General features: G+C 40.8%; 1 protein-coding gene across 1 annotated transcript; it reads right to left on the bottom strand.

Moving 5' to 3' along the window:
• Positions 1 to 17: 17 nt before the first annotated feature.
• slc12a2l (solute carrier family 12 member 2-like) lies at positions 18 to 25838 on the bottom strand. The gene is made up of 26 exons (XM_085785812.1): positions 25115 to 25838; positions 23391 to 23513; positions 23232 to 23307; positions 22938 to 23033; positions 22707 to 22846; positions 22512 to 22622; positions 20912 to 21020; positions 20692 to 20819; positions 20425 to 20509; positions 20115 to 20263; positions 16476 to 16583; positions 15184 to 15307; positions 14967 to 15068; positions 13762 to 13917; positions 12468 to 12567; positions 12262 to 12373; positions 12019 to 12159; positions 5732 to 5838; positions 4789 to 4868; positions 4535 to 4675; positions 4325 to 4438; positions 2964 to 3075; positions 2699 to 2785; positions 1878 to 2013; positions 1708 to 1775; positions 18 to 497 (listed from the first exon to the last, which is right to left on the bottom strand). The coding sequence occupies exons 1-26, from the start codon at positions 25541 to 25543 to the stop codon at positions 362 to 364; spliced, it is 3270 nt and encodes a 1089-aa protein (XP_085641938.1). The 5' UTR covers positions 25544 to 25838; the 3' UTR covers positions 18 to 361.
• Positions 25839 to 27726: the final 1888 nt, after the last annotated feature.

The following is a 27726-nucleotide window of genomic DNA, read 5'->3' as shown; positions in this document are numbered from 1 at the left end:
TGACACAGACAGAAACGTGTTGTTTAGTTATACTTTAATAAAATATGTACAAAATATTGTTATCAGTGCTTCACTTCTGTAAACCCAGAGAAAACTAAAAACCAGCAAACACTCTGAACCTTCATCATCGTCGTCGTCATCATAAATAAACATGGAGACAATAAATGAATTAATATTCACTGTAGTAAAAACACACAGACGTTAAAGCTCAGGACGAAACAAACAAATGTCATTTATATCAACAGATTAATGAGAGAACGTTAAATTTACTGCGTCGTTAAACTCGCTCCTGTTCACAGCTGGAAGATTCACATCTGTCAGAGACGCCGTGTGTGTGTGTGTGTGTGTGTGTGTGTGTGTGTTAGGAGTAGAAGGTGAGGACGCTCTGGTGGTTTCCTCGGACCAGCAGCAGCGGCGGCAGATCTCTGGTCAGCGTCTCCATCCAACACATGTAGAGGGCGCTGGACACGGTGCCTTTACGGGCCAGAGGCATGCTCCTGCAGAGAGGGAGGGGGCCACAGCGTTACCACGGCAACACGCGTGATGTCATGTCATGTGTGTTTATAATAACATAATAATCAATCTTTCTTTTCATTGTGGTCGTTTTTTTTGTGACTCATGTGAAAGATTTTGTTACTTTGGTTTGAAAAGTTGATTAAATTTTATCGTAACAACCCTTTATAATAAGTACACACTATTAAGCATTAGTTAAGTATTAATAAATACTGAATTCATCATTTATAATACAATAAACTATTAGTATGTAGTTTATAAACACAGTTAAAAATCATTGATAAGCACTAACTGTATTTATAAACTACATACTTATGAGTATTCATGTGTTATAAATGAAGAATTCAGTATTTAAGCTTAACTAATGCTTGATAGTGTGTACCTGATAAAGTTTAAACGACTTTTCAAACCAAAATAACAAAATGTTTCACATGAGAAAAAAAACGACCACAATGAAAATAAAGATTGATTATTATGTGATTATAACTTCATACTGATAGTTTATTGTGTTATAAATGATGAATTCAGTATTTAAAGTTTAACTAATGCTTAATAGTGTGTACTTACTATAAAGTGTTACCCAACACACACATAAAGTTCAACATTATTGATCCACCATCAATAATAAAATGATTCTACTAACACTGATACTGATCAGTCTGTAATTTATAAACAGCTCTAAATGTTTAATCGTATTTATAATGTGTTCTCATATTTTATGAATGAGGATTTGTTATTTATAAATAAAGTATTACATCAGTTATAGATATAGTATGTCATCAGATCTGATCAGAGATGATTGATTATAGATTAGATCTTATTGACCATGTGTTTATAAATCACAGACTAATCAGTTATAAATGATGAATAATGATCAACAGATGACTGATCTTAGAGAGTGCTTTAAGATAAACTATTGTTGTTGTCACTTTGATAACTGACTACTGGTAATATGTTTTTTTTTACTCTTTTTGTATTTTTTTTTGTTTATTGAATGCTGTCTAACTATTTCATGATTATTTATTTATTAATTTTTAATAAATGTTTTATTGTGTTGAGGGTTGAAGAGCTTTTCATTGCATTGAACTGTACATTGAACCTTGGATGTATATGACAATAAACTAACTAAGTAACTAATAATGAGTGATTGATAAAGTAAAGTCTGGATGAACCATAGAAACCAGATTTTCTTACATGACGATCAGTTTGGCGTTGATCGAATGTTCCTTCATCAGCTCGTTCAGTCGGATCTGACGGTTCGTCTGAAAGTCACACACACACACACATATATATAAATATAAACAGAAGGTTTACACACCGACAAACAGCACATTAACACACACACACACACACACAGGTCGGACCTTGGCCCTGTAGAGCTCCAGCTCGTTGTCGGTGATCCTCCACGGCTCCTGGGCCTTCAGCCTCTCCGCCGCCTCCTGCTCCATGTCGTCTTCCTTCAGCCGGTACGGCTCGATCAGCTCCTTGAAGGTTAGCTTACTGCAGCACACACACACACACACACACACACACATACACACTTGTAAGTTTGACTTGTTTTCTCTATAGTCTGAACAATGTTTGACTCTGAAATGGTGTTGGTCAGAAGAATGTTAAAAATCTGTTAAACACTGTAAAATTGGAAACTTTTAAAAACAGTTTTTCATTAAGGCTTAGGTCAACTTATTCTTGTTATTGTAATATGATTATCCTGTCATCTTAAAAAAAGAATGCTTATCAAGGGAAAAACTGAATAAACAAATTGTTTTTCTTTTTAAAAAAGTGTAAAAAAAAAAAAAAAAGTTTTTAATTCTAAACGATTTTCTGGCATTACTACAGTCAAAAAAAACTTCTCTTTTATGATTTTTTTTAAAAGTGTGGGGAAGGTCTGTGTCTCTAAAAACTTCTAGTTACTGTAAACTCATCACTTCTAACTACGAACACATTTTAAAACTATTTAAACACTGTTTTCTTTCATGTTTTAACTTGTTTCCTGGGACAGACTGGGAACTGATTTAGGTTTAAAACTCATCATGAACCTCATGTTTCCTCTTCAACTTTAAGAATCATTTTGACCTTGACCAAAGGTTTATGGAAGTAAAACAGAGTATTTTCAGAATAAAGTATTTGTCTAATTCAGTGGTGTGTGTGTGTGTGTGTGTGTGTGTGTGTGTGTGTGTCCTACTTGTGTTTCTTGGGTTTGGTGTTTATGTCTCCGAGGACGTTGATGTCAGAGAAGTCGATTCTGAACCTGCTGAGCAGCGTTGCCATCCTGACGGGACAAAGGGACGAAGACACGTTACAGACGTTTGACTCAGTTTGTCTCACAGTAAACACTCTATAACTAAATTAACTATAACTATACTAACTATAACTGTAACTAAACTGTAACTATAACAACACTCTATAACTGTGTATCTCTGTTGAGTGGAAGCTGAACTCCGTCTCACACTCGGCGGTCGTGGTCGATGCGGTTGATTTTCCCGCCGATGAAGACGCGGATCCTGCAGTCGCCCCATTTACTCCTGTTGGTCAACAGGTAGGGGATCAACAGGGTCAGACCTGCACACACACACACACACACACACACACACACACACACACACACACACGGTCATGTTCGTTCTTGTATTTTGATAATTGTTCAAATTAATATCCAATAATATAAACACAAGGCCGAATGAGACACAATGAAACTCACTGAACAACTTCAGCCTGACTCTGTGTGATGTTTGTATTTTGTTTATACATTGTCACTGTTCATTTTTAGGCTTTTTATTGTGTTTTATTTTGGTCTTAGCGTGTTTTCTCATTTTACTATGTTTTATGTCTCCATCTTTTGTCTGTGTGAAACACTTCACGCTCGATTTAACACTTGGAAATCATTATTGGAGGCTGTTAGAATAGGGTCTGTTTGTTTGTTTGCAATATTATTTCAAAAGGGTGTGTATATATAAACATATCATTTAAGAAATACACATCACAAATAAGTTACTGGATGTAGATATAAAACCACATCATAATTACAACGACTGACTGTTTCCTGACATGAAATAAACAGAAATAATCTCTTATATCTTTTTGTCTTGTATCCTTCAGAGATTCTGATTCTAAGATTTTTTATTTTTTATTTTATAAACTTTATTTACACAAAGTAGTGTACAAGGCAACTGTCAATAAGAACACGGAATGCTCGAGGTAATGCACTTTGGGAAAATAACAAAACAAAGAAAAGAAAAAAAACAACATAATAATGACAATAGTGCATAAATCATTCATTATCATTAAAATAAATCAAATTCATTACATAAGGCTAAAGTTTTTAAAGCTTTGGAGTTTTTGCAAAAATTAAGTGACGAAGATAAAAAAGTTGGGTTTTTGTTTTGTAAATTTGCTGGTATGTATATGGAATTTTGCTAATAGAATAAAAAGGTTGATAATAAATAATTTATTTGTGGGTATTTTCTTATCAAAAAGACCAAATAAAATAAATTCAATTTTGATTTTAAAAGGGGTATCTAATTTTCTATTCAAAAAAAGGTTGAGGTCGCACCAGAAGGTTTGACTGAAGGGACAATCCCAGAAGAGATGACATAGCAATTCATCTGTATGATGACAGAAGGAACAGAGAGGATCAACATGTGCTATATATTTTACAATAGTTGAGTTAACAGGATAACATCTGTGCAATATTTTCAGAGACACTTCTCGCACCTTATTTGAAACAAAAAATTTCCTAGGTAGTAACCATGCTTTTTGATTCTAAGATATTTTTTAGCTCCGCCCCCTTCCCAGCGTCATCATCACTGACCTCCGTCATCAAACAGCCACCACACGTCGATGGTTCCTTTGCCCTGCTTCTTCTTGAACTGCTGACTGGACTCTAGGAGGCGCTGGTCGCTCAGACTCAGAGGAGACTTAGTTTCTGCAGCCGAGGAACCACAGGAAGTCACATGACCACACACAGACAGCTACAGACTATTTTCAAGACGTTTTGTAGATCTCTCTCTCTGCTCGTTACCTCTCATGATGAGCGGGCTGCTCTGGCTGCTCGTCGTCTTCGAGGGAAACGAGTCCGAGTCCGAGTCTTTGGCCGGAGTCACGGAGATCACCACGTCTTTGCTGCCGAGCGGCGGCTTCTCCTGAGACGACTGCAGCTCGTCTGCAGAGAGACACACATGAAGACACAGACACATACAACAGGACGTACAGTAAACAGCAGAAGAGAGGAGATTTGCTCATGAAAAACAAACAAAAAACAAAAGACGGACGCACCTTGTCCCTGGATGTGAGAGACGTCCAGTCCGTCCTGCAGCCGGAGGATCACCGCCCCGAACTGCAGGTCGAAGGCGTCGCTGCAGAATAAAACCACGACAGAACATGAGTCAGACAGAATCAAGACGACTGGATCCTTCAGTCTCTCAAAGCAGCATCGGTTTTTATTCATCTATAAAGCTTTGTGCCTCTGTACAGTATATGTGACCTTTCTAAACCCAGAAATCACAAAGTATTGGAAATTCACAGAATAGTTTGCTGCTCTGTCTATTCTCCATTTGTCCAAACTGAAATAGCTAAAATGTCTTTCTCTTATAATAATGCACCATAACCTTGGAATGAACTTCAAAAGGTCTTAAAATCTGAATTTTTACCTCCACTACAGCTGTTCAAAAGTCTTCTCTCATTCTCATTGTCTTACTCGATTGTAACTGTTTTTAACAATCAACATCTTGCTGCTATGAGCACTTTGCCTACCTCATACATGTTTCTGTATTGTCTAAGTGTTGTCTATTGTCTAATTGTGTCATTCTATGTATCACCTTTGTATAGTAGCTTGTGGTCTGTGTATCTGTGTATTTTATCATTTTTATGTAATGTGTAGGGACTACAGATGGATATTAGCTGTGAGCTAAATCTGGTGCAACCATCTCCTCATTTTTTTTTTCTGCAAATGATTAATGTAATTGCACACTGTCCCTTAATAAACTAATAAACTAAACTAAACTAAACTCCACTTGTACAACTTGTCTGTTTTATTCATGGTTTTATTTTTTCCTAATTTTCTTTTAATTATTTCTTGTTTTTAGCTCATATTGGTTTGTCTTTTAGTTGTGTTACAGTGAATTTGCTTGACACTATTGTCAATGACGACTTCTCCTCAGTGGTCTTTTGAGATAAAACAAAGGTTTGATAAGTAACACAAACTTCCTTGGTTTCTTACTGTATGGTGTTGATGTAAATCTCCACGTCCCTCATGTCTCCGTCGCTCCAGTTGTTCTTGAAGCCCATGACCAGTGTGTTGGGCTTCAGTCGACCCAAACCCACCGACTGAAGACCAGAGGACACGGAGAGGCATTCATTACAACCTGACGTTTGTTTATCACGTTTTATTAAAGCAAAGACAGATGATCAACAGGAAACGATGGAAAACTGATGGAACCAGGAGAATAAAATGATCCTGATGCAGAAATAAACATAGTTTTACAAGACAAAAGCTGCAAATTCAAAGACGTCAAATATATTGATATATGAAAATACATGAGTTTTTCAGACCTCTACATCCTCACTGTGATTTTTGTTTTTCCTAAAAAACCTCATGTATACAATCAGATACATGCAATGATCAGATAATCCACCAGGGGGCAGTTATTCATGCACCAGCAGCAGCAGCCTTCACTTGGGACGTCCAATATGGACGCCGTCAGTCAGTGACACAAATGTGTTTTCTCATGGATATTTTTGCCTATGGGATTATATCACTGACATAAATAACGCACGCGCAATGAGACTCGCGCGCGAGCAAATGAGATCCGAGCGCGCGCATTTCCTCCCCCCGAGCACTTTTCCAAGCACTCGCGAGCAATTTTGTATCCTGCATCTCTGCCCCCTGGAGCAATATTGTAGCCTGCAAGGAGAAAAACAGCTCGCGCGCGCGCAGAGTCCGCTCGCAGTACTTTCCCCTGCTCGCGCGCACGCAGACTGCTCGCGCTCGAAACTCTCCTCTCCTCGCGCAGAAAACTGTCCCCTGCTCGCGCGCGAGTGATTATTTTTAGGGGGCGGTTTTTGTCAGTAGGGGGGCGGGCCTGAGGGCATGCCAATCACCGTTGTATCCCCCAATATAATTGGTTGGGTGTATTGGCCAATTGGACAGCAGGGTACGGCAACATTCCTAGGACAAACGGGACAAACCACACAGCCCTGAAGGCCTGAATGACATGTGATTTTGTGTCTTGACTTCAAACTTGAAAGGAGCTGGCTTAAGTTCAGGAAGTGGCGGAGTTGTGCATATAGACTGCAGCAAATAATAAAATAAAATAAAAATAATAAAAAAAATAATAAGAAGGCCGTGGTTCCGATCCGACCAGAGGTTATCAATGTTTTAGATCTAAACTCAGCACGTCCGGACAGTGTTGTTCGGACTGACCATCGAAAGCTCTGTGGCCGGAGCAACACATTTATTTAGAAATGTAATCACTAGTTAACTTCAATGAATGTGTGCTCCAGATCCCTCTATTACTCTTTTAAACAGTAAACATTAGTTGACTATATTATTATTTTTTTCCATCTTCGCTGAGCATAAGATTTGTTCAGAATTAAATAAAAGCCTCTCCCATATAGACACCTGTCCCAAATATAGCAGCTGGAATAGCCTACTATATTGACACACATCTGCTTCCATCCCATCTATTTTTTTAAATAATTTTTGGTAACACTACATAATATGACCCGCTTCTTACTGTGTACTTACCGTTCTATTACTTTACACCAGTTCCACAGGCGCAGGCTATTCATTCTCTCTCAAATGCACATCTATGGAAGTCTTGTATTGTCATCCCAGGACGAAACACAAACAATACATGATGTAATAATATACATATCTTTAAATGCAATAATGAGTCATTCAGAGATTTATAAAATGTTTTCATTACTGAATTACACAGAAACCACACAGCAGGTGCTATTCTCTCCTCCATACTTTGTGAGTACAGTAATGTAATTAATTACTGTTTAGGTAGAGCCTACAGTAATTTCCCTGGAAGTACAGCCTAACAATGGGGAACCAGTCTGGATTATGAAATTAGCATTGCTCTCTGGTCCTTGGTGTGTATTTTGGCACTCAGATGTTTACCTCTAGAACAAAGTTACTTCAATGCTTCACAAGATAACATCATCTGAATATAATACAAAGACGAACAAAGTGTTATAAACTGTTGAATTCAGTTTTAATCCTTTATTGTGATCTTTTTCACTGGAGTGTGGCACTCAATGATGGAGACTGAAGAATGGATGGGCTCCTCTGGATAAAAGGGTGATCTTGATCCAGCTGCTCGGGTCAAGGCAGAGATCAGGGTCATGGGTGGCTCGCCATCTCCCTCGTCAGGTACCGTTTCCATGGGATCTCAAAAACCTCATCTGTGTAGAAACAGAGCTATTGCTATTGTGTATCACATACTGTACAGTAAATACATCACTGTAACACAAAGTGAGAAGATTAATCACTTTTAACCGTGCAGTTTTTCTCATCATGGAATAGCCTACTTTATCCAGTTTTTACCTTTCACATCATGAATCATTAGCCTTTTAAACCATAGCTTGTAAATTTTAAGCATATTAATCAGTTACAAATTATACGTACTTTTTCTTTAACTATTGAGTGAATGTTTTAACCATTTATTTAACATCTTCAATGTAGGTATAAATACAAAATCAATGCTATTACCACACTGTTTCACAACTGTAGGCTGCACCAGTACACACACTGTTAACGTTACTCTTGACTGATTTCATCATTAATAACATTCATAACCAATAGTAAAGTTAGGTAATGGAGCTAATGTGTACAGTACTAACACAAATACAAACGGATACAATCTCAAAGCAGAACAACCGCAACACTTTACAGATCCCGGTTAGCCTGGTGCAGGGGAAAACACTATCATCTTTAGCACAAGCTAACATCGCTAGCTGCATTAGCATAGCTACGTAACTCACCAAGACGTTTATAAACGCGCTGAAACTGCCGTCGGTTCATCCCTCTCGTCTCCGCTGAGTGTTTGTTCTCTGTTTATATCATATCACATCGTAGACATTGCGTAATTTCCCTCATTTCTCCACTTCGTCTCCTCCTGTCGTCCCTGTGGCGGTGTCAACAAGCTCCGTCCTCGCTGTGAGGTGGGACTTTCTACCTTCTCAACAGGCAACCAATGACAGGTGAGCTGCTTCTGGTCTGACCAATGACAGATGGTCAAAGGTGAGTGACTGTGATTGACAACTTATGTGATCAATAATAGCAGCGTAATTAGACAGGTTAGAATCAAATAGGATGAACTTAGGTGTCAATCACAGTCACTCACCTTTGACCATCTGTCATTGGTCAGACCAGAAGCAGCTCACCTGTCATTGGTTGCCTGTTGAGAAGGTAGAAAGTCCCACCTCACAGCGAGGACGGAGCTTGTTGACACCGCCACAGGGACGACAGGAGGAGACGAAGTGGAGAAATGAGGGAAATTACGCAATGTCTACGATGTGATATGATATAAACAGAGAACAAACACTCAGCGGAGACGAGAGGGATGAACCGACGGCAGTTTCAGCGCGTTTATAAACGTCTTGGTGAGTTACGTAGCTATGCTAATGCAGCTAGCGATGTTAGCTTGTGCTAAAGATGATAGTGTTTTCCCCTGCACCAGGCTAACCGGGATCTGTAAAGTGTTGCGGTTGTTCTGCTTTGAGATTGTATCCGTTTGTATTTGTGTTAGTACTGTACACATTAGCTCCATTACCTAACTTTACTATTGGTTATGAATGTTATTAATGATGAAATCAGTCAAGAGTAACGTTAACAGTGTGTGTACTGGTGCAGCCTACAGTTGTGAAACAGTGTGGTAATAGCATTGATTTTGTATTTATACCTACATTGAAGATGTTAAATAAATGGTTAAAACATTCACTCAATAGTTAAAGAAAAAGTACGTATAATTTGTAACTGATTAATATGCTTAAAATTTACAAGCTATGGTTTAAAAGGCTAATGATTCATGATGTGAAAGGTAAAAACTGGATAAAGTAGGCTATTCCATGATGAGAAAAACTGCACGGTTAAAAGTGATTAATCTTCTCACTTTGTGTTACAGTGATGTATTTACTGTACAGTATGTGATACACAATAGCAATAGCTCTGTTTCTACACAGATGAGGTTTTTGAGATCCCATGGAAACGGTACCTGACGAGGGAGATGGCGAGCCACCCATGACCCTGATCTCTGCCTTGACCCGAGCAGCTGGATCAAGATCACCCTTTTATCCAGAGGAGCCCATCCATTCTTCAGTCTCCATCATTGAGTGCCACACTCCAGTGAAAAAGATCACAATAAAGGATTAAAACTGAATTCAACAGTTTATAACACTTTGTTCGTCTTTGTATTATATTCAGATGATGTTATCTTGTGAAGCATTGAAGTAACTTTGTTCTAGAGGTAAACATCTGAGTGCCAAAATACACACCAAGGACCAGAGAGCAATGCTAATTTCATAATCCAGACTGGTTCCCCATTGTTAGGCTGTACTTCCAGGGAAATTACTGTAGGCTCTACCTAAACAGTAATTAATTACATAACTGTACTCACAAAGTATGGAGGAGAGAATAGCACCTGCTGTGTGGTTTCTGTGTAATTCAGTAATGAAAACATTTTATAAATCTCTGAATGACTCATTATTGCATTTAAAGATATGTATATTATTACATCATGTATTGTTTGTGTTTCGTCCTGGGATGACAATACAAGACTTCCATAGATGTGCATTTGAGAGAGAATGAATAGCCTGCGCCTGTGGAACTGGTGTAAAGTAATAGAACGGTAAGTACACAGTAAGAAGCGGGTCATATTATGTAGTGTTACCAAAAATTATTTAAAAAAATAGATGGGATGGAAGCAGATGTGTGTCAATATAGTAGGCTATTCCAGCTGCTATATTTGGGACAGGTGTCTATATGGGAGAGGCTTTTATTTAATTCTGAACAAATCTTATGCTCAGCGAAGATGGAAAAAAATAATAATATAGTCAACTAATGTTTACTGTTTAAAAGAGTAATAGAGGGATCTGGAGCACACATTCATTGAAGTTAACTAGTGATTACATTTCTAAATAAATGTGTTGCTCCGGCCACAGAGCTTTCGATGGTCAGTCCGAACAACACTGTCCGGACGTGCTGAGTTTAGATCTAAAACATTGATAACCTCTGGTCGGATCGGAACCACGGCCTTCTTATTATTTTTTTTATTATTTTTATTTTATTTTATTATTTGCTGCAGTCTATATGCACAACTCCGCCACTTCCTGAACTTAAGCCAGCTCCTTTCAAGTTTGAAGTCAAGACACAAAATCACATGTCATTCAGGCCTTCAGGGCTGTGTGGTTTGTCCCGTTTGTCCTAGGAATGTTGCCGTACCCTGCTGTCCAATTGGCCAATACACCCAACCAATTATATTGGGGGATACAACGGTGATTGGCATGCCCTCAGGCCCGCCCCCCTACTGACAAAAACCGCCCCCTAAAAATAATCACTCGCGCGCGAGCAGGGGACAGTTTTCTGCGCGAGGAGAGGAGAGTTTCGAGCGCGAGCAGTCTGCGTGCGCGCGAGCAGGGGAAAGTACTGCGAGCGGACTCTGCGCGCGCGCGAGCTGTTTTTCTCCTTGCAGGCTACAATATTGCTCCAGGGGGCAGAGATGCAGGATACAAAATTGCTCGCGAGTGCTTGGAAAAGTGCTCGGGGGGAGGAAATGCGCGCGCTCGGATCTCATTTGCTCGCGCGCGAGTCTCATTGCGCGTGCGTTATTTATGTCAGTGATATAATCCCATATTTGCCAATTTTGAAAAAGTTAAGGTAAGAAAAACTTAACAATTGTTACTGAAACTTCAATAGGAATAGTTACTGCATTGATGCAAAGTAAAACTACTTAATTCATAACTTATTTTAAAGTAGAACCGTGTTGAAAATGTGTGTATCAGAATAGATACAGCAGGTATGTAAGGTAATTTTCTGTCAGATTAATTATTTGTCAGAAGGTCCAATAAAGGGTCCAGTTTAATTTTTTTTTTATTTTTTAATTAATTTTCTGACAATTGTTTCATGGTTCAGGCTTTACAAGGTTGAACTTTAAAGCTTAATCTTTGATTTGCACTGTAAGTCCTCTTAATTGTTTTAATACAAATCAATATTTTATGCTGCAAACTCTATTTTAGTATAGTTATTATTTTATTATATATTTTTTTCTGTATTTTCTGTCTTTTATTCTTCTTTCTTGCTTTTAATTGTAGCCTTTGTTTAATGTTTCCAATTTTGGTTCAATTTTGTTGAATGTTTTTATGTTGTTTTTTTCCCGTTTTCAGTTCTTACTGTTAAATGTTTTGTTTTTATCTAAAGCACATTGAGCTGCCTAGAAAAACAAAATCAAAAACCAGCTCTAGCTCCTGTCTCTGTGTCTCGGTGTCCGTGTTGCGTCCTACCTGCAGCAGGAACTGCGTCCCGTGTCTCAGGTTGTCGGCGAACACCGGCGTGTAAAAGGCTTTGAACCGTTTCTCGTGGAGCCAGCGCTGAGACCGGGCGTGGTCCTGGAACAGCTCCTTGAAGTTGGGCCGACGGGAAACCTGCAGGAGGGGGGAGCGGGGTCAAAGGTCAAAGGTCAAAGGTCACAGCCTAGGTGATGACGAGGTGATGAAATGACGGTGCCGGTGTGGGTGTGTATGTACCGTCTTGACGTGACCACAGACCATGAGGCCGATGTTCTTGGTGAAGGAGTGGATGAGATGCAGCAGCGCCGGGCGAGAGTTTGGATACCCGGTCAGAACCAAACACTGAGGCCTGAGGAAACAGGACAAGACCAAACTTTACTTTCACGTTTCTGCAGGAAACTTTGATCTGAAAACATCATGAAACCTCGACAACGCTTCTGTACCTGAAGTTCTTGACGTGGTCCTCGACCCCCGTGAGGTTCAGACAGTGGGTCAGAGCCTGGTTGTAGATCAGAGCCTGAGTGGACGAACCCCAGTTCACATCTGCAGCGACACGGCACAGAAACATTCAGTCATCAGAGGACGAAGTGGTTTCTAACTCTGGAGACTTAGGACTCGTTGGGCCTGAAGCAGGGTTCCTACAGCTTAAGCCATGTTCAATTTAAGACTTTTTTAAAGCCACTTGAAATTAAATTTAAGACCGACTTCACAATAAACACAAATGCAGAAAAAAAAAAAAAACACCACATCAATTACATAGGGTTAGGGACAATTTTACCCACTTCCAAGGTAAAGTGACAAATGTTCATGTAAAGCTACATGAGCATTGGATTGTGTCTCTTTCCAGCTGTCCTTTCAAAATAAATGCATAAAAAGTCCAGAAAAAAAAAAAAACACTGACTCGGGAGCTGGAGGCGGTGAGAAATTTAGCGTTGACGGCCGCCACTAACTTCTCTATGTCGAAATGTTACCAATTATTTTGAGATTTGAGACTAATTACAATCATAAAATCCCACTTATCAAGTGTTAACATCTATAAGACTTTTTAAAGATTGATTTAAGACATTTTAATGCCAATTGAGGCCTTGTTTTTAGATTAATGAATTCAATGCCTTTTAAGACTTTTTAAGGATCCGTAAGAACCCTGTGAAGGTCTGGGTGTGTTCTTTTATTCCTTGGCTTTCAACTCAGCATGAGACTCTGCTCTTATTTTAGTGCTTTTATTGTTTTAACATTATTATTAGGGTCCGGGCTGCTAAGCAGGGGCAGAGAAGTTGTGACCCTATTGTATTCCTAGGAATTCTTTCTTTCTTTCTTCTTCCAAGGAAATCCTACTTCCCATGGGAGAAAACTCATCAAACTTTACAGAAATGTCCGACCCCATGCCAGATTTACTCAACTCCAAGGACATGGAGCAATAAGCGTTTAAATTTAAAAACTTTAAAAATTCCTACCAAACCAACGGTACATGCTACAGTTTTGAAACTTCACCACAATGCAGCCCAGATACTGCTGAAACTTTTGTTCATTTAGACTCAGTACAAATTATGAAGTCCATCACTCTGTTTTTTTTCAATAACTGTAAAACTTTTAATGTTTTGTTTAATGTAACTTTAAATGTATCTCCTCCCACAATTTTTGCTCAATTGTCACCAAACGTGCTGGAGAGCATCGTCAGACTGTTCTCCACAAAACTTGTTTCTCGGATTTTTGATTAATCAAAAAGTTGTTTCTCACCAGGTTTCTTGTAGCTGACGTAGATGTAGAGGGCGAGGACGATGAGCAGGGTGACCAGCGCCGCCCACCAGTTGATGACGAACATGACGACGCAGCAGAGGATCGCCCCCGCCAGAGACACCCACATGTTGTAGTATTTGAAGCTGGGGCGCCACCCTGTGGTGAGAGAGGAGAGTGAAGCTCACATGACACAGCTGCTGAAACATCTGTCTGTCAACTGGAGGAAGTCAATGAGGATAAGCTCAGTTTGATTTTTTATTCCCATTTCTTCAGATTTTATCCTACCGCAAAATTTTAACCTGCCGCAACAAGGCGCTTTAGAAAGACATCAAATCAAGAACAAAGGCAGCTTTGACGTGTTTATTGGCCCATTGCCATAATCCCTATAGTCATAGCAGTAGGTTCGTTACCTTTAATTGTCAGTGCAAGCTGTTTTTAGAACGGCGGAGCAGAGCCGTGAGCTGCTCAGAGCTACGCTACGGAGGCTCATGGGATTTCTTGGTTTCCCTCATCAAACTCATCAAATACACAATCCAACAACTCCACAACGCTCTGGTGGACAAGTTGTGACCTGCACATTCACCACGCTATGAGATAATAACACAACGTTACCAGACAGAGTTGTTTTAGAGGGAAATTCATGTAAAACCGCTCATGCCCCATTACCTTCAGGGACAGTTTTTCATCAAGCAGTCTCTGTATTTCCTTCTAAAACAACTCTGTCTGGTAACGTTGTGTTATTATCTCATAGCGTGGTGAATGTGCAGGTCACAACTTGTCCACCAGAGCGTTGTGGAGTTGTTGGATTGTGTATTTGATGAGTTTGATGATGAGGGAAACCAAGAAATCCAATTAGCCTCCGTAGTGTAGCTCTGAGCAGCTCACGGCTCTGCTCCGCCGTTCTAAAAATAGCTTGCACCGACAATCAAAGGTAACGAACCTACTGCTATGACTATAGGGATTATGGCAATGGACCAATTTGCCAAAATGTTGAACTATCCCTTTAATCTTATAAGAAAGCGTAAAATAACATGTCCTGGATGAAACTCTCAATTTTCTTGAAGAAATACATTTCTGGTGGAATTAAATTAATTTCAAACCTTTTTAAAACCAATGAAATTGTTAAAAATCAAGACCAGAGTCTATGAAATGAGATCCTCAGGCTTCAGTAGATGGAGCTGCCGACCTGTGAGGTCAGAGTTTACCTGGCGAGTTGGCGAGGGAGGCGTGGAAGACGGAGAAGTTGATGAGGGCGTAGGAGGCCAGGAAGAAGTTAGAGATGATCGGAGCGATGATGTTGAGTTCAGCTGACGACAGAGAAAGAGAGTCAAGAGTCAAGGAGACCGGTGGTTGGTTCTGGTTGTGGTTTTCTGGTTCTGGGGTTGAAACTTGTGTGTATATGTGATGCGTTCAGCCTCCTACCAATGAGGATGAAGGCCAGGCCGATGCAGAAGGTCAGGACGTAGCCACGCAGAGGCTCGTTGTTCTTCCCATAACCCTTCGCAAAGACACCGAGGCCTGGATAGATGTTGTCTTTACACAGAGCCTGGAACCACAAGACCGACATTCATCCATCCATTGATTCATTGATTGATTTAAGTTGATCATTGATTAAATCATTTTTTCAGAGACATAAATCTTGAGGCTTATAACCAAGGGGGACAGGGCTTTTCAATCAGTAGCCCCAAAGCTCTGGAATGCCCTGCCTCCCCAGCTGAGAGCAGCTTCCTCCATTTTTTCATTTAAAAAACAGCTAAAAACGCACCTGTTTACAGTGGCGTTTTATTAACTGTATTCATTTCTTGTAATTGTAACTGCTTTTATTGCTTGTTGATTTGTGATTTGTCTCTGTCAATATGTCACTGAAATTTGTCTATTGCACTCTGCTTTGTAAAGCACCTTGTGACTGTCGCCTGTGAAAGGTGCTGACATTGATTCTACATCATCCAGGTTTGATCCACAATAATCCAGAGTATAAAAATAATATAATAATAAATCTGTAATTTCCCATCTTGAGATCAATTAAGTCTATCTATCTATCTATCTATCTATCTATCTATCTATCTATCTATCTATCTATCTATCTATCTATCTATCTATCTATCTATCTATCTATCTATCTATCTATCTATAATAATAATAACAATGATAATCTACTCTTTGCTCAGCAGTAGTTCAGGTTCACTGACTGGTTCCTTCTTTATTTTCAACCACATGTTTCAGTGAATATAGATCACATCCAGATGTTCATGTTATGCCCAGCAGGGGTCGCACCACCTTTAGATAATGTGAGCGTATTCATGTTTCAGGGGTTTGATTAGTTCAGCCTGCCAGACAGTGAAGTGAAACTCTCTTTGTGTCCTCTAAGTTGAATAAAAACTCTGATCTCTGACTCACACATCATCACAGAAGTATCTACAGTGAAGTTACTGTGATTAAAATGTGACAAACAAAGGAAAGTGAGTGAAGCTTTGGTGAAGTTTTAAACCTTTAAACTAAAAATTATTTTACTGATTGCTTTGGGAAAGTGACATGTAGCTGCTCTGTTTTCCAACTTTGGTTTAAAAGCTGAGACTGTAAGTTCGTCCTTCCGCTCTGAAACAACAACGACCATCAAGTTTGGACTCATTTCTCTTTTCCAGTTCCTGTTTGTACAGTAGATATTATGAGAAGTTGTACAGTTGTCATTGTTGTGTTACTCTTTGGTTTCTGACCTGGAAGACTTTGGGAGCGCTGACCAACGAGGCCAGAGCCGAGGACAGCGTGGCCGAGAAGATCCCAGCTGTGATGAGCGGCCCGAAGCCCGACACCAGACTCATCACCTGGACGACAACACATACACACAACAAACACACAACTTAGACTCATTCAAGTTCACATTTACTATTACAAAGTGTGTGGTTTGTAAAGAGCTGCTGCCATTCATAGATGATAAATAAATCCTGGTTTTCTGCAGCTTACAAACATTTCTGACTCTAAGTTTTCAGTTTATTCATTCTGATAACAATGCAGTTTGTGAATCTCATGTGTTAAGAGTGTGGCTGCTCATTTGTGGGTCCAGATGTTCAGTTCATAAACCTCTGGATGTAGTGAACCAAAGGGAAGCTGCAGCCTGTGAACGCAGCCTGACGGATGAAACAGCAGCACGTTCACAAACTCACAGTCAAACTAACAAACTGCTGCTATAACAACCTGGTTACCTCCTGACGTCACCGACCGTCTGTTAGTCGTTAGTACTGAAGGAGCTGGAGACGCTGCAGAGGAAACACACACAGGTTAGAGTCATCTCACACACACACACACACACTTCAACATGAGATTTTAACCTTCCTCTTGTGTTCAGCTCACCAGTGACCCGTTTTCAGGTTTTAAAAGCATCACCACATAAAGCAGTACCACATAAATTAGTTTATAGCATCGAGGCTGTTTGACTTTGTCCGAAACCTCTATTTAAACAAAATAAAACATTTTTTTGCACAAAATTCTAAAATTCTCTGGTTAAAATTATGACATTTGTGGTGTTAGGGTCCATTTTGACCCGGTTATTACGAAAAGAACAACAATTAGAGTTGAAATCATAAGTGCAAAACCAACTTTTTCATGGATAAGGAAGCCTATCAACATAACCAAGAGATGAGAAACAAATGGGATGATAAATAATAGTTTTAGTGTGTTTTACAGCTGATTTAAGACTCTAAATCACCATAGATGGTAGCAGAAAGCTGACAAGAGGAAGGTTCAATTGAAGCCAAAGTATACTGACAAATAAGGCCCAGGGGCCCACACCAAAAAATATTAAAACTAGGGCTGTCAAACGATTAATTTTTCTAATCGCGATTAATCGCATTTTTTCCATAGTTAACTCGCGATTAATCTCTATTAAAAATATTATATATGGCGCTTTGGACTTTCAACACTCCAAAGTGTTATAATCTCTAGACAAACAACTTTTAGACCAGACCTAGCAGGCCTAGTACCTAATCATAACACATGATGCATGAAACTCACACAGAATTGAAACGAATTGCATCCAGTGGAAATTGCCCTTTACTTTGCTACGCCCCTGCCTGGCCATGTGCATTTGTTGACAACAGAAGCCGTCAAAAAATCAATACATCGCCACGTGCATTTGTTGACAACCGATGCCGTCAAAAAAATCAATACATGGCCATGTGCATTTGTTGACAACAAAGCCGTCAAAAAATCAATGGATGGAGCTGTGGATATATGTTAGACTGTGTATATTTGTGTAGCAACCAACTTGAAGGTGCCTTACCGCCACCTACTGGACTGGAGGTCCCACACTCCAGTCCTCCAGTCCAGCAGACAGAGGACAAAATGGGCCGCGATTAACCGCAATTAAAAAATTTAATCGCGTTAATTTTTTTAATTAATCTAATCGCGATTAACGCGTTAACTCTGACAGCCCTAATTAAAACCAATATTTTCATTGATAAGGAAGTCTAACAATGTAACCAAGAGAAGAAAATTGTTTTTAGTGTATTTTGCAGCTGATTTAAAACATGGGTCAAGACCGACCCTAACACCAGAGAGCTTGTGTTAGCTTTCTGCTAACACAAAACGTAGGTTAATCATGGACGTAACAAGTTAAAATAAAATAAAACAAAAGAAACGAATGAGACTGTGTAGCATGTCAGAGATATCAGTGTCAGTGAGCTGTGTGTGTGTGTGTGTGTGTGTGTGTGTGTGTGTGTGTGTGTGTAGGTGGTTGTTGTCAATGCTCTCATTCAGCTCCGTCTCCAGCGAGAATCTTGTGACTCAAAACAACAGTTTCTATTATCACTGCTGCTGCTTTGTTTCACTCACACACACACACACACACACACACACACACACACTGAAGCCATCTACAACCACAGGCAGAGAAACAGGATCGAGCCTTTTTCACAGTTAGAAAGTAGAAACTCTCTGTCAATGTAAAATCAATATTGATTGGATGATTGGAAACCAAATATCCTGAGACTTTGAGTTAATTTAAACTAAAATACTATTGTATACAAATCTCAAATAAAGTGAGGGCACAAGTTTATAATAATAATAATTACTAAACATTAGTATTAGTTTTATATAAATTTATCAGAATTATTTCATGGTCATTGTTCTGTGTATGTGTGTGCGACAGCAAACAGGACGATGTTGTATCATAATGTGGCGTCACTGTCAGTGTGTGTGTGTGTGTAGCTGTGGGTGCTTTGATACACGTCACACACTCTGTCATTGTGTGTGTGTGTGTGTTTATGTAACAGATTCCTGTGGTGACAATAAACTCCTCGACATCCTGAATCATCATCGTGTCCACGTCACAGATGGACAGACAGTTTGAATCCTTCGTCAAATATACAAACATCAATACATCAGTTCATCTCTGTCTGATCTGATCACAGCTGTTTAACACCAACAGTAAAAACCTGCAGCTTCCAAACATTAAAATTAAAAACTCCCTTCTTCAGATCCTGCACCAGTGTTGTCAGGAGTCACATGAACTGCTAAAACAAACTCAGGTTTGACAAACGCATTCCTGCCCAGATCAACAACAGGCAACAACAAACCAAAGTCTCAGAAACTACAGTGAAAACTGTTGAATTATTGATCAATAACAACTCACAGCACAGACGAACCGACGACCAATAGATTGATCTTTTGTTTAAAACTCACTGATTTCATTTGATCGGACCACTGGAGCAGGTCTGATCAATCTGAATGATCACTGTCAATACTGATCCATCAATCAAGAACGTTTATCATATTTTGTCATTTAGTAGGTGTTAAAGGGACAACGAGGAGTTTCTATTTGGTTATAAAAAAGTCTCACGTTAATGTGGATGAATCTCCGCTACCCACACTTGTTAATGGGCCCATTTTCGATAAATATATCGTTTTGTCTCTATCGTTATTTTGTTATTATTAGTGGTGGCGGAAATGCTGGTCGAGCCGACCAGCGTTTCTTTACTTTCGGTTTTCGTGGCGAGTCATGAGAATAACGCCGCCAAATCGCCGTTTATGGTCGGAACTACGACGGTATGTGATCGTCTTTGAACCTCTGACTTTGATGAATGAAAACATGAGTCTGTCTTGCGCCGGTCAAAGAATTTCACGGTGCGCGGAGGCTCATAAATGTAGTGTGAAAACGCTTCGCTTTTCCAAAACTCCTCGTTGTCCCTTTAAATGCAAAATGAATAAAAAGTTTCTCTGAGATCAAAGTGAAACACAGACATCCTTCTATTATAAATAAATACTCTAAAGATCAATCTCAGATCCATCTCCCATCACCTTTCCTCAGACACTAATCAATAAACGATTATCAAAGGTCGGCCTGGGCGGAGCTGCGTTACCTGGAAGTCGTTGATGAGTCCGTACTGACAGCCGCCCTCTTTACAGATGGAGAAGTCGTAGCCCAGCGTGCAGGCGGCGTCCGTGCAGTTCACCGTGTCGCTCACCGTGTCGTTGTGGTCGCCGGTCGCATCTCTCACGATACACGATCCTGTCAGAGGACGAGAACGACATCAACCACACTCTCTGTTTCTGTGTTTGGTTTGTTCTCGTCTCCACAGAGCAGCTCGACCGAGGCCTTGTTTACAGTTTTTATATCTAATTCCTGGTCAAAGTTACAGCTCATGTTCGGTCTGAAACATGAACACTCACCTGTAGAGATGGTCACGGCCACATAGGTGATTCCAGTGATGAGGATGGCCAGCAGGGTTCCTTTAGGGATCGCCGACTGAGGATCCTGAAGACAGAAACACAGTGAGAGTCGACTCAGAGCTACAGGACGTTGCCTTCCTCTGATGTTCATCCTAACCAATCAGGGACTGTAGATCTAACACAACAGGTCCCAATTCCCACATTAGCTGAGACAATTGAACGTCACATGAATGCACAACACAGTGAGGCCTTCAGGGTCATTCGTACCGTCAGGTCTCCAGAGATGTTGGCTCCGGCCAGGATCCCAGTGGCTGCTGGGAAGAAGATGGCGAACATAGAGAAGAAGGTCTCTTCTTCTCTGAAGTCTGGACCCAGGTTCTCTAAGAATATGGCCGCTGTAAAGAGCCAGAGACAGACAAGTGTGTTGACTGGAGCTTTGATTCAAATTCAGTAAGAACAGTACGATAAATAAACAACAAAGACTGACAGTGGTAACCAAAGAACCCTTTGGGCTCTTTGCTTTCTGACGGCATGAAGGTTCCTATGAAGTAGTTGACGATGGCTGCAAGCAGGATGATGAGGAGGACGATCTGAGCCTGATGGACGGAGGAAGAGAAGAAGGACAGAGGGCAGAGTGATATTATTACTTTAAAATAGAATAAAAAGCTGTAGGTGAGTTCATCAGTAGTTCATCACCAGATTCAAGCAAGTAACTAGAGACACACTGATACAGACAAGTTGAAACAAGACAGAAAGTTGACCAAACTGTGGAGGATCAGGGAGGTTACAAGAAACGTAATAAATGAAAACAGGAATTATAAAAAGAATTTATAAATCAACTACTCAACGACCCAACCAACCCAACCCAACCCAACCAACCAACCCAACAACCCAACAACCAACCAACCAACCAACCAACCGACCCAACCCAACCAACCAACCAACCAACCAACCAACTGACCCAACCCAACAACCAACCAACCAACCAACCAACTGACCCAACCCAACCCAACCCAACCCAACCAACCAACTAACCAACCAACCAACCAACCAACCAACTCAACCCAACAACCAGCCAACCAGCCAACCAACCAACCAACCGAATCCACCAACAACCAACCAACCAAACAACCAACTCAACCCAACCCAACAACCAACCAACCAACTCAACCCAACCCAACAACCAACCAACCAACCAACCAACCAACCAACCAACTGACCCAACCCAACCAACTAATCCAACCCAACCAACCAACCAACCAACCAACCAACCAACCAACCAACCAACCAACCAACCAACCAACCAACCAACCAACCAACCAAACAAACAAACAAACAAACAGCCAACCAACCAACCAACCAACCAACCATCCAACCCAACAACCAACCAACCAACTCACCCAACCAACCAACCAACCAACCAACCAACCAACCAACCAACCAACCAACCAACCAACCAACCAACTCAACCCTTGTTATTTTGTTGTTGTGTTGGTCATGTATTGAATGTATGTCATGTTGTTAAGGTATACTGTTTTGTATTTGTCGATGTGGTTTATATTGTATGTATTTATTGGTTTGTGTTGTTTTATGTCTATGTCTATATTGTTTAGTGTGAATGTGCATTATTTTATTGTCTCCATGTATATGTTTTGGACCCCAGGAAGAATAGCGGATGCTATGCAGATGCTAATGGGGATCTCAATAAACATAAAACCGAACCAACCAACCAACTCAACCAACCAACCAACCAACTCAACCCAACCAAACAACCAACCAACCAACTCAACCTAACCAACCAACCAACCAAACAACCAACTCAACCAACCCTACCCAACCCACCCACCAACAACCAAACAACCAACCAACCCAACCCAACCCAACCCAATCCATCCACCAACAACCAACCAACCAACAAACCAACCCAACCTAACCCAACCACCAACCAACCAAACATCTCCTATACCACTGGGCCTTCAGTTGCTGATGGAGACTCTCTTTGATTACACCTCCTGATGCTTCTGGTGTGATGGAGGCTTCAGGGCCACATTAACCTCCTGCAGAGACCTGATGTTATGGTGTCGTACCTTTGCTTCCCACTCCATCCCAGCCACAGAAATCCCCAGCAGCAGGATGACGGTCAGAGTCCCGACGATACGAATGTCGTTCACTTCATCGGTCATCAGGGCGTCGACGTCCTGTGATAAATAACCAAGATCAATCAGTGTTATTAGTTATTCTAGAGACCAACAGTTCCATTGATCCACCTGAGTGTTTCTCACATTGAGCATCTCGACCACAGTCTCGGCGAAGCCCACCACGTACATGGCCACGGCCACAGCGTTGGCGAAAGCAAAGATCAGACCGATGGAGCCTCCGAACTCCGGCCCCAGACTCCTGGAGATCAGATAGTAGGCCCCCCCTGACAAACGATACAAACAGAGGTCATCACAGGTCAAAACTGGGGGCCATTTTCAAAATAAAAGCTCCTGACTGGGTTCTTTCTATCTCACCTCCTCGTACGAAGCCGTTGGTTGCTATGGCGGAGGTGGAGAGGCCGGTGATGGTGGTGACCAGAGTGGCCATCAGGATGATCGCGATGGTCAGGCCTGTCACACATGGACACATGACAACAAAACACAGGCACTGAAATCAAAGCTGAAGTGTTTGCTGTAGTGAATGTTTGGGGCAGTTGGACCATTCTTGTTATCAGGTGTTTCCAGTGTAGGTTTGGATCCTTCCATCTGATCTGTTGTTGTTTATCTACTGAGGAGTCTTCACTCTGATTGATTGATTTTTGTACCCACCGATTCCAGCCTGCCCCACGATCCAGGACATTCTGATGAAGAGCATCACACCCCAGATATTCAGCATGCAGCGGATCTGCAACACACACACACACACACAGTTAACCTTGTGGGTCACATTGAATACAACAGTGTAGTCTTCTTAACAGAGATACTCACCAAAACTCCTTTAACCCAACCAAACTTGACCATTCCTCCTTTCGCCTCTTTTGCCGCCAACGCCGCCGCTTCCTCAGCTGCTGATGGCTCCTCTCCATTGGCCAGGCCGTCCTCAAACGGCTCCTGACGGCCAATCACAGCAGAGATTAGTAAATAAATAAAAGTTATGTTCATCATTATGAATTCACTTGAAAAATCAGTGAAGTTTTATTGGTGTTCAATTATCAATTTTGACATAAAACCTTTAATTAATCATTGACACATTCATTGGCTCTCATTAGAAGGATTTTAAATTTGTTGACACTTAAATAAGAGTTGATTTCATTCATGAATTCTCTTTAAATCAATTTGATAAGTGCAGTCCTTCAGCTTTAAGGTTTGTTTAAGATTTTACTACTCAAAAAATCCTGATATGAACCTGAACACGTGGTTAACAACAAAGACCAGTTAATCAAGAGAAATATTTTGGGATGTAAATACAGGACAATGTATTGTACAGTCATCAGAATTCCTAATGTTGTGACACATTCATAAATCTTACTGTTGTGGTTGGGGAGTGGACATGATGATGTTTGTTTTTTGATGTTGCCTCTATAAAATCATGGAAATGTTTTTGTTGTTCTTTAACTAATGGGACGAGCTGAAAATATGAGTCGTCACTTTGAAGCAAGTGGATCCGTCATCGAGCCTCCTACTGTCTGAATCCTTTAACTGTTAATGTACAATGTCCATCTATGAGACTGCTACCTAGTTGTAATGGAGCAGTGGGAGAATGAAGGAGGGTGGGGGTGCAGGGTCATGAGAGGCAGCATTGTAGTGTATGTGTGTGTGTGTGTGTGTGTGTGTGTGTGTATGTGTGTGTGTTGGGGGTCATGCCTCCGATGATGTCATCAGAGCGTCAGGTGGGAGTGAAGGGAATGTTTTCTGTCGACTGGAATGAAATGACTCGTGTCAGGTGGTGGAGAAGGAACTTATAACAACTGTTTAAAACCTTTTAATCTATTTTAATGATGAGTCATTTACTGTAGTATCAATTATATTATTAAAATCCTTTATCTTTACTCTTTTATGCTTCAACATTGCACAGTGTCCACTTGGTCCTGTACATAGTGCACACTTCATATTGTTAACATGTAGACTACTTTACTATAGTTTTGGCTATATATATTTGTACTTAACAATCTCTCTTTCCTGTTCATGCTCAAGTCAAATTGTTGTGGTTTTATTTTTATTTTTTATGTTTGAGTTGTATGCTGCAATACAAATTGCCTGTTTGGGGACAATAAGAGTAAATTCCTTGGAAGTAGGCCTTTAATAATGACTTGGCAATAAAAGTTATTCTATTGTAAATCTGGTTTTATCTGTTATTGCTCTGTAAAGCCCCAGTGTATGAACTGTCCTGTACAAATGAAAACACATAAGAGCCCATTAACCTCTGCTGTGGAGGAGTGAGCTCAGCTACACAGGAAGTTCTGCACCTGATGTGATATAATTAAGGTCCCTGATAACAAGAGCCTCTGTGTATTTTAGTAATTTCATAGCTTCTTCATGTTATTTTTTATACATAACATAAGATACATCTTGCTGGTGATAAAGTTAATAATATTAAGTGCAACTTTAACACCCATTGGCCTGTGTGAATCCTAAAGTCTGTCACTTTAGTTGGATTTACTGAATGAGGTCATATGAATTGAATACTGAAAAACGTGTTTTGAGGTCGTTACTTTATCGAGCTCGTCGTGCAGCTCCGACAGCGACGGTCTGGTCAGCTTCTCCGCGAAAGGCGCCGCCGTCTGCCGGTAGAACTCGATGTTGGGGACGGCGTCGATGGTGTTGTGTCCGAAGGTCCTCATGTAGTAGGTGTTGGAGTGGGAGTCGGAGATGTGCGTCTGCCCCGTGCCCGTGGAGTGCAGACTGACCGAGTCGCTCTTCGCCGTGTCCGGTTCGTAGTAGACATCGGGCGGTTGGCCGATGTCCGAATCCATGAAGCCCACCGACCTGGACCGACCTTTGCCCTCATCGGACGGTTTGGATCCATCGGTTGGAGCCGGTGGCGCTGAGGAGGCCGGGGCCGGGGAAGGAGAACCGGATTCTGACACCACATCCACCTGGAAGCGACCGCCGCTCTTCAGGGACGGTTTCTGTCCCGACATGTTGACGTTAAAAAAGAAAAAACAGCCCGAAGAGTCACTGATGCACCGAGAGACAAACGGTTACCGTGAGACGGACAGCTGCTCGGTGAGGTCCAGGCAGCAGCGCCGCAGCATTCAGCACCGAGCGGCCGGAGAGGAGCCACAGACCGAGACACCGGAGCACCGACACAACATCTGGAGACAGTGGTTCACTCCTCCGCTCTCCTCCTCTCGGTGCTGGATGCGCCAGGACGCACGGAGGTGACCTGTGAGCGCTGCGCGTAACGGACACCAACCAACTGCGTCTCTGCGTCTACGAGTTGGCGGGAGTGTCGTCCCCTCGGATGGTGACTCAAACGGTTTATTGTCATCGCTCTTTCTCTCTCCTCCTCCTCCTCCTCCTCCTCCTCCTCCTCCTCTCTGGACTCTCGAGACATCCCAGCGTGTCGGGAACACAACGGAGGAGAGAAGAAGAGGATGGATCGGTGTCCATTACGCACCGAGGTTTGGCACGCGTCCTGACGCGTCCAAGAGCAGATGGAGAGGAAGGAACGAACAGAGATAGAGAGATTGGGGGATACTTGAGATAGAGAGATTGGGGGAGTACTTTAAAAGATAAAAGACCATTAGAGACTTCATTTAGAATTTTTACCCCGTGAACGTTTTTCTTGAAGAATCAGAATACAGTGAAACAAAGTACCAAACACAACAAAACGTGTGGATATAAAGCAATATGTGTGTGTGCGTGTTATAGCATAGTAAAGACATTTGTCATCCCTGCTGGTGACACGCTCAGAGACCTAGACACGCAGGGAAGAGCGCGTGAGTTGTGTGCGCGTGCAGCAGCAGCATCATTAGCATAGAGAACAACAGCTGCTTTCTCTGTCAAAGTTCTTGATGCTGAAGCCAAACACTGAACAATGAGGACAGGGACAGAATGACAGGAACCAGATTTACCAGTTTAACTTTATTTAAAGTAATATTGTTGTGGTGTTAGAGGCACACATGATCATCATGTTCGGGATACTTTTATTTATGTGACAATATAATTATTAAAGAGACTTATCACATCAATGCACAAATTGACAACAGTACTTGAATGACAGTTACATTATAGGTTAGAGCTGACAAAACAACATACAACAGAACTGTAACACCTTAGTATTAATTAAGCAGAAATACTTAAAAGATAAACTGAAATCAGCATTAATGGTAAGTGCCCTTTCATGCTTTAATATAACGGACACTGTTCATCATTTACAACCCGCCAACAACCAAAATTGACTGATATTGGTGTTGTGCGACCAAAATAAACAATTTCATTCATTCAAGAAAAAAAAAGAAAATAATCTGCACTGACATCAGCTCCCAGTCACCTGACCTGACAGGAACCCCATTATACATAGTTGTGTTCAAAAGTTTACATACCCTGGCAGAATTTGTGAAATACTGGCTACATTTCAGAAAATATAATTGATAATGCAACAAAACTTTTTTAATTCAGAGTTAGTGGCTGGGTGAAGCCATTTATTATCACACAATTGTGTTTGATCTTTTTGAATCATAATTAAAAATGCAAACACCAAAATGGCCCTGATCAAAAGTTTACATCCCCTCAAAGTGTTACCCTGATAAAATACACAGAAAATTGACAGACTGGTTTAAATGGTTGCTCAGGGTAACTGCCCACATCTGTAACTTGCTTGCTTGTAATTAGTGTCTGTGTATAAAAAGTCAATGAGATTCTTGGGCTCTTGACAAACCTCCACATTTCATCCACTGCTGCACTGACTTTGCTGGATTCTGAGCCGTGGGGAAAGCAAAAGAACTGTCAAAAGTCTTGAGGGAGAAGGTTGTTCAACTTTATAAAACAGAAAAAGGATAAAAAGATATCTAACGTGGAAATTGAGGGGTTCTGTTGATACCAAGCCAAGGTCTGGTAGCATCAAAAATTTGTTGGTCAGACTCTCTGATGATCTTTTCTTTTTTTTAAATGATTGTGTCATTTCTGGATGTCTCAACAGTTTAATTTGAATCCCATAAAAAATAAGAGAAATCTGTTTTCCCTGATCACTCATGTTTTCCTTAATGAATGGTACACAGTTACAAAATCCTCCAGAGTATGTAAACTTTCAAGCACAACTGTATTTACAAACACTGCCACCCTGTGATGAACATGAGAACTGCAGGCTCCTCTAACAATA

Source organism: Trachurus japonicus, chromosome 9 (genome assembly GCF_045865225.1).
Source record: "Trachurus japonicus isolate A0001 chromosome 9, Traja_1.0".
In the NCBI taxonomy this organism is placed as follows: domain Eukaryota; kingdom Metazoa; phylum Chordata; class Actinopteri; order Carangiformes; family Carangidae; genus Trachurus; species Trachurus japonicus.
This window is presented reverse-complemented; position numbering and strand designations above follow the sequence as displayed.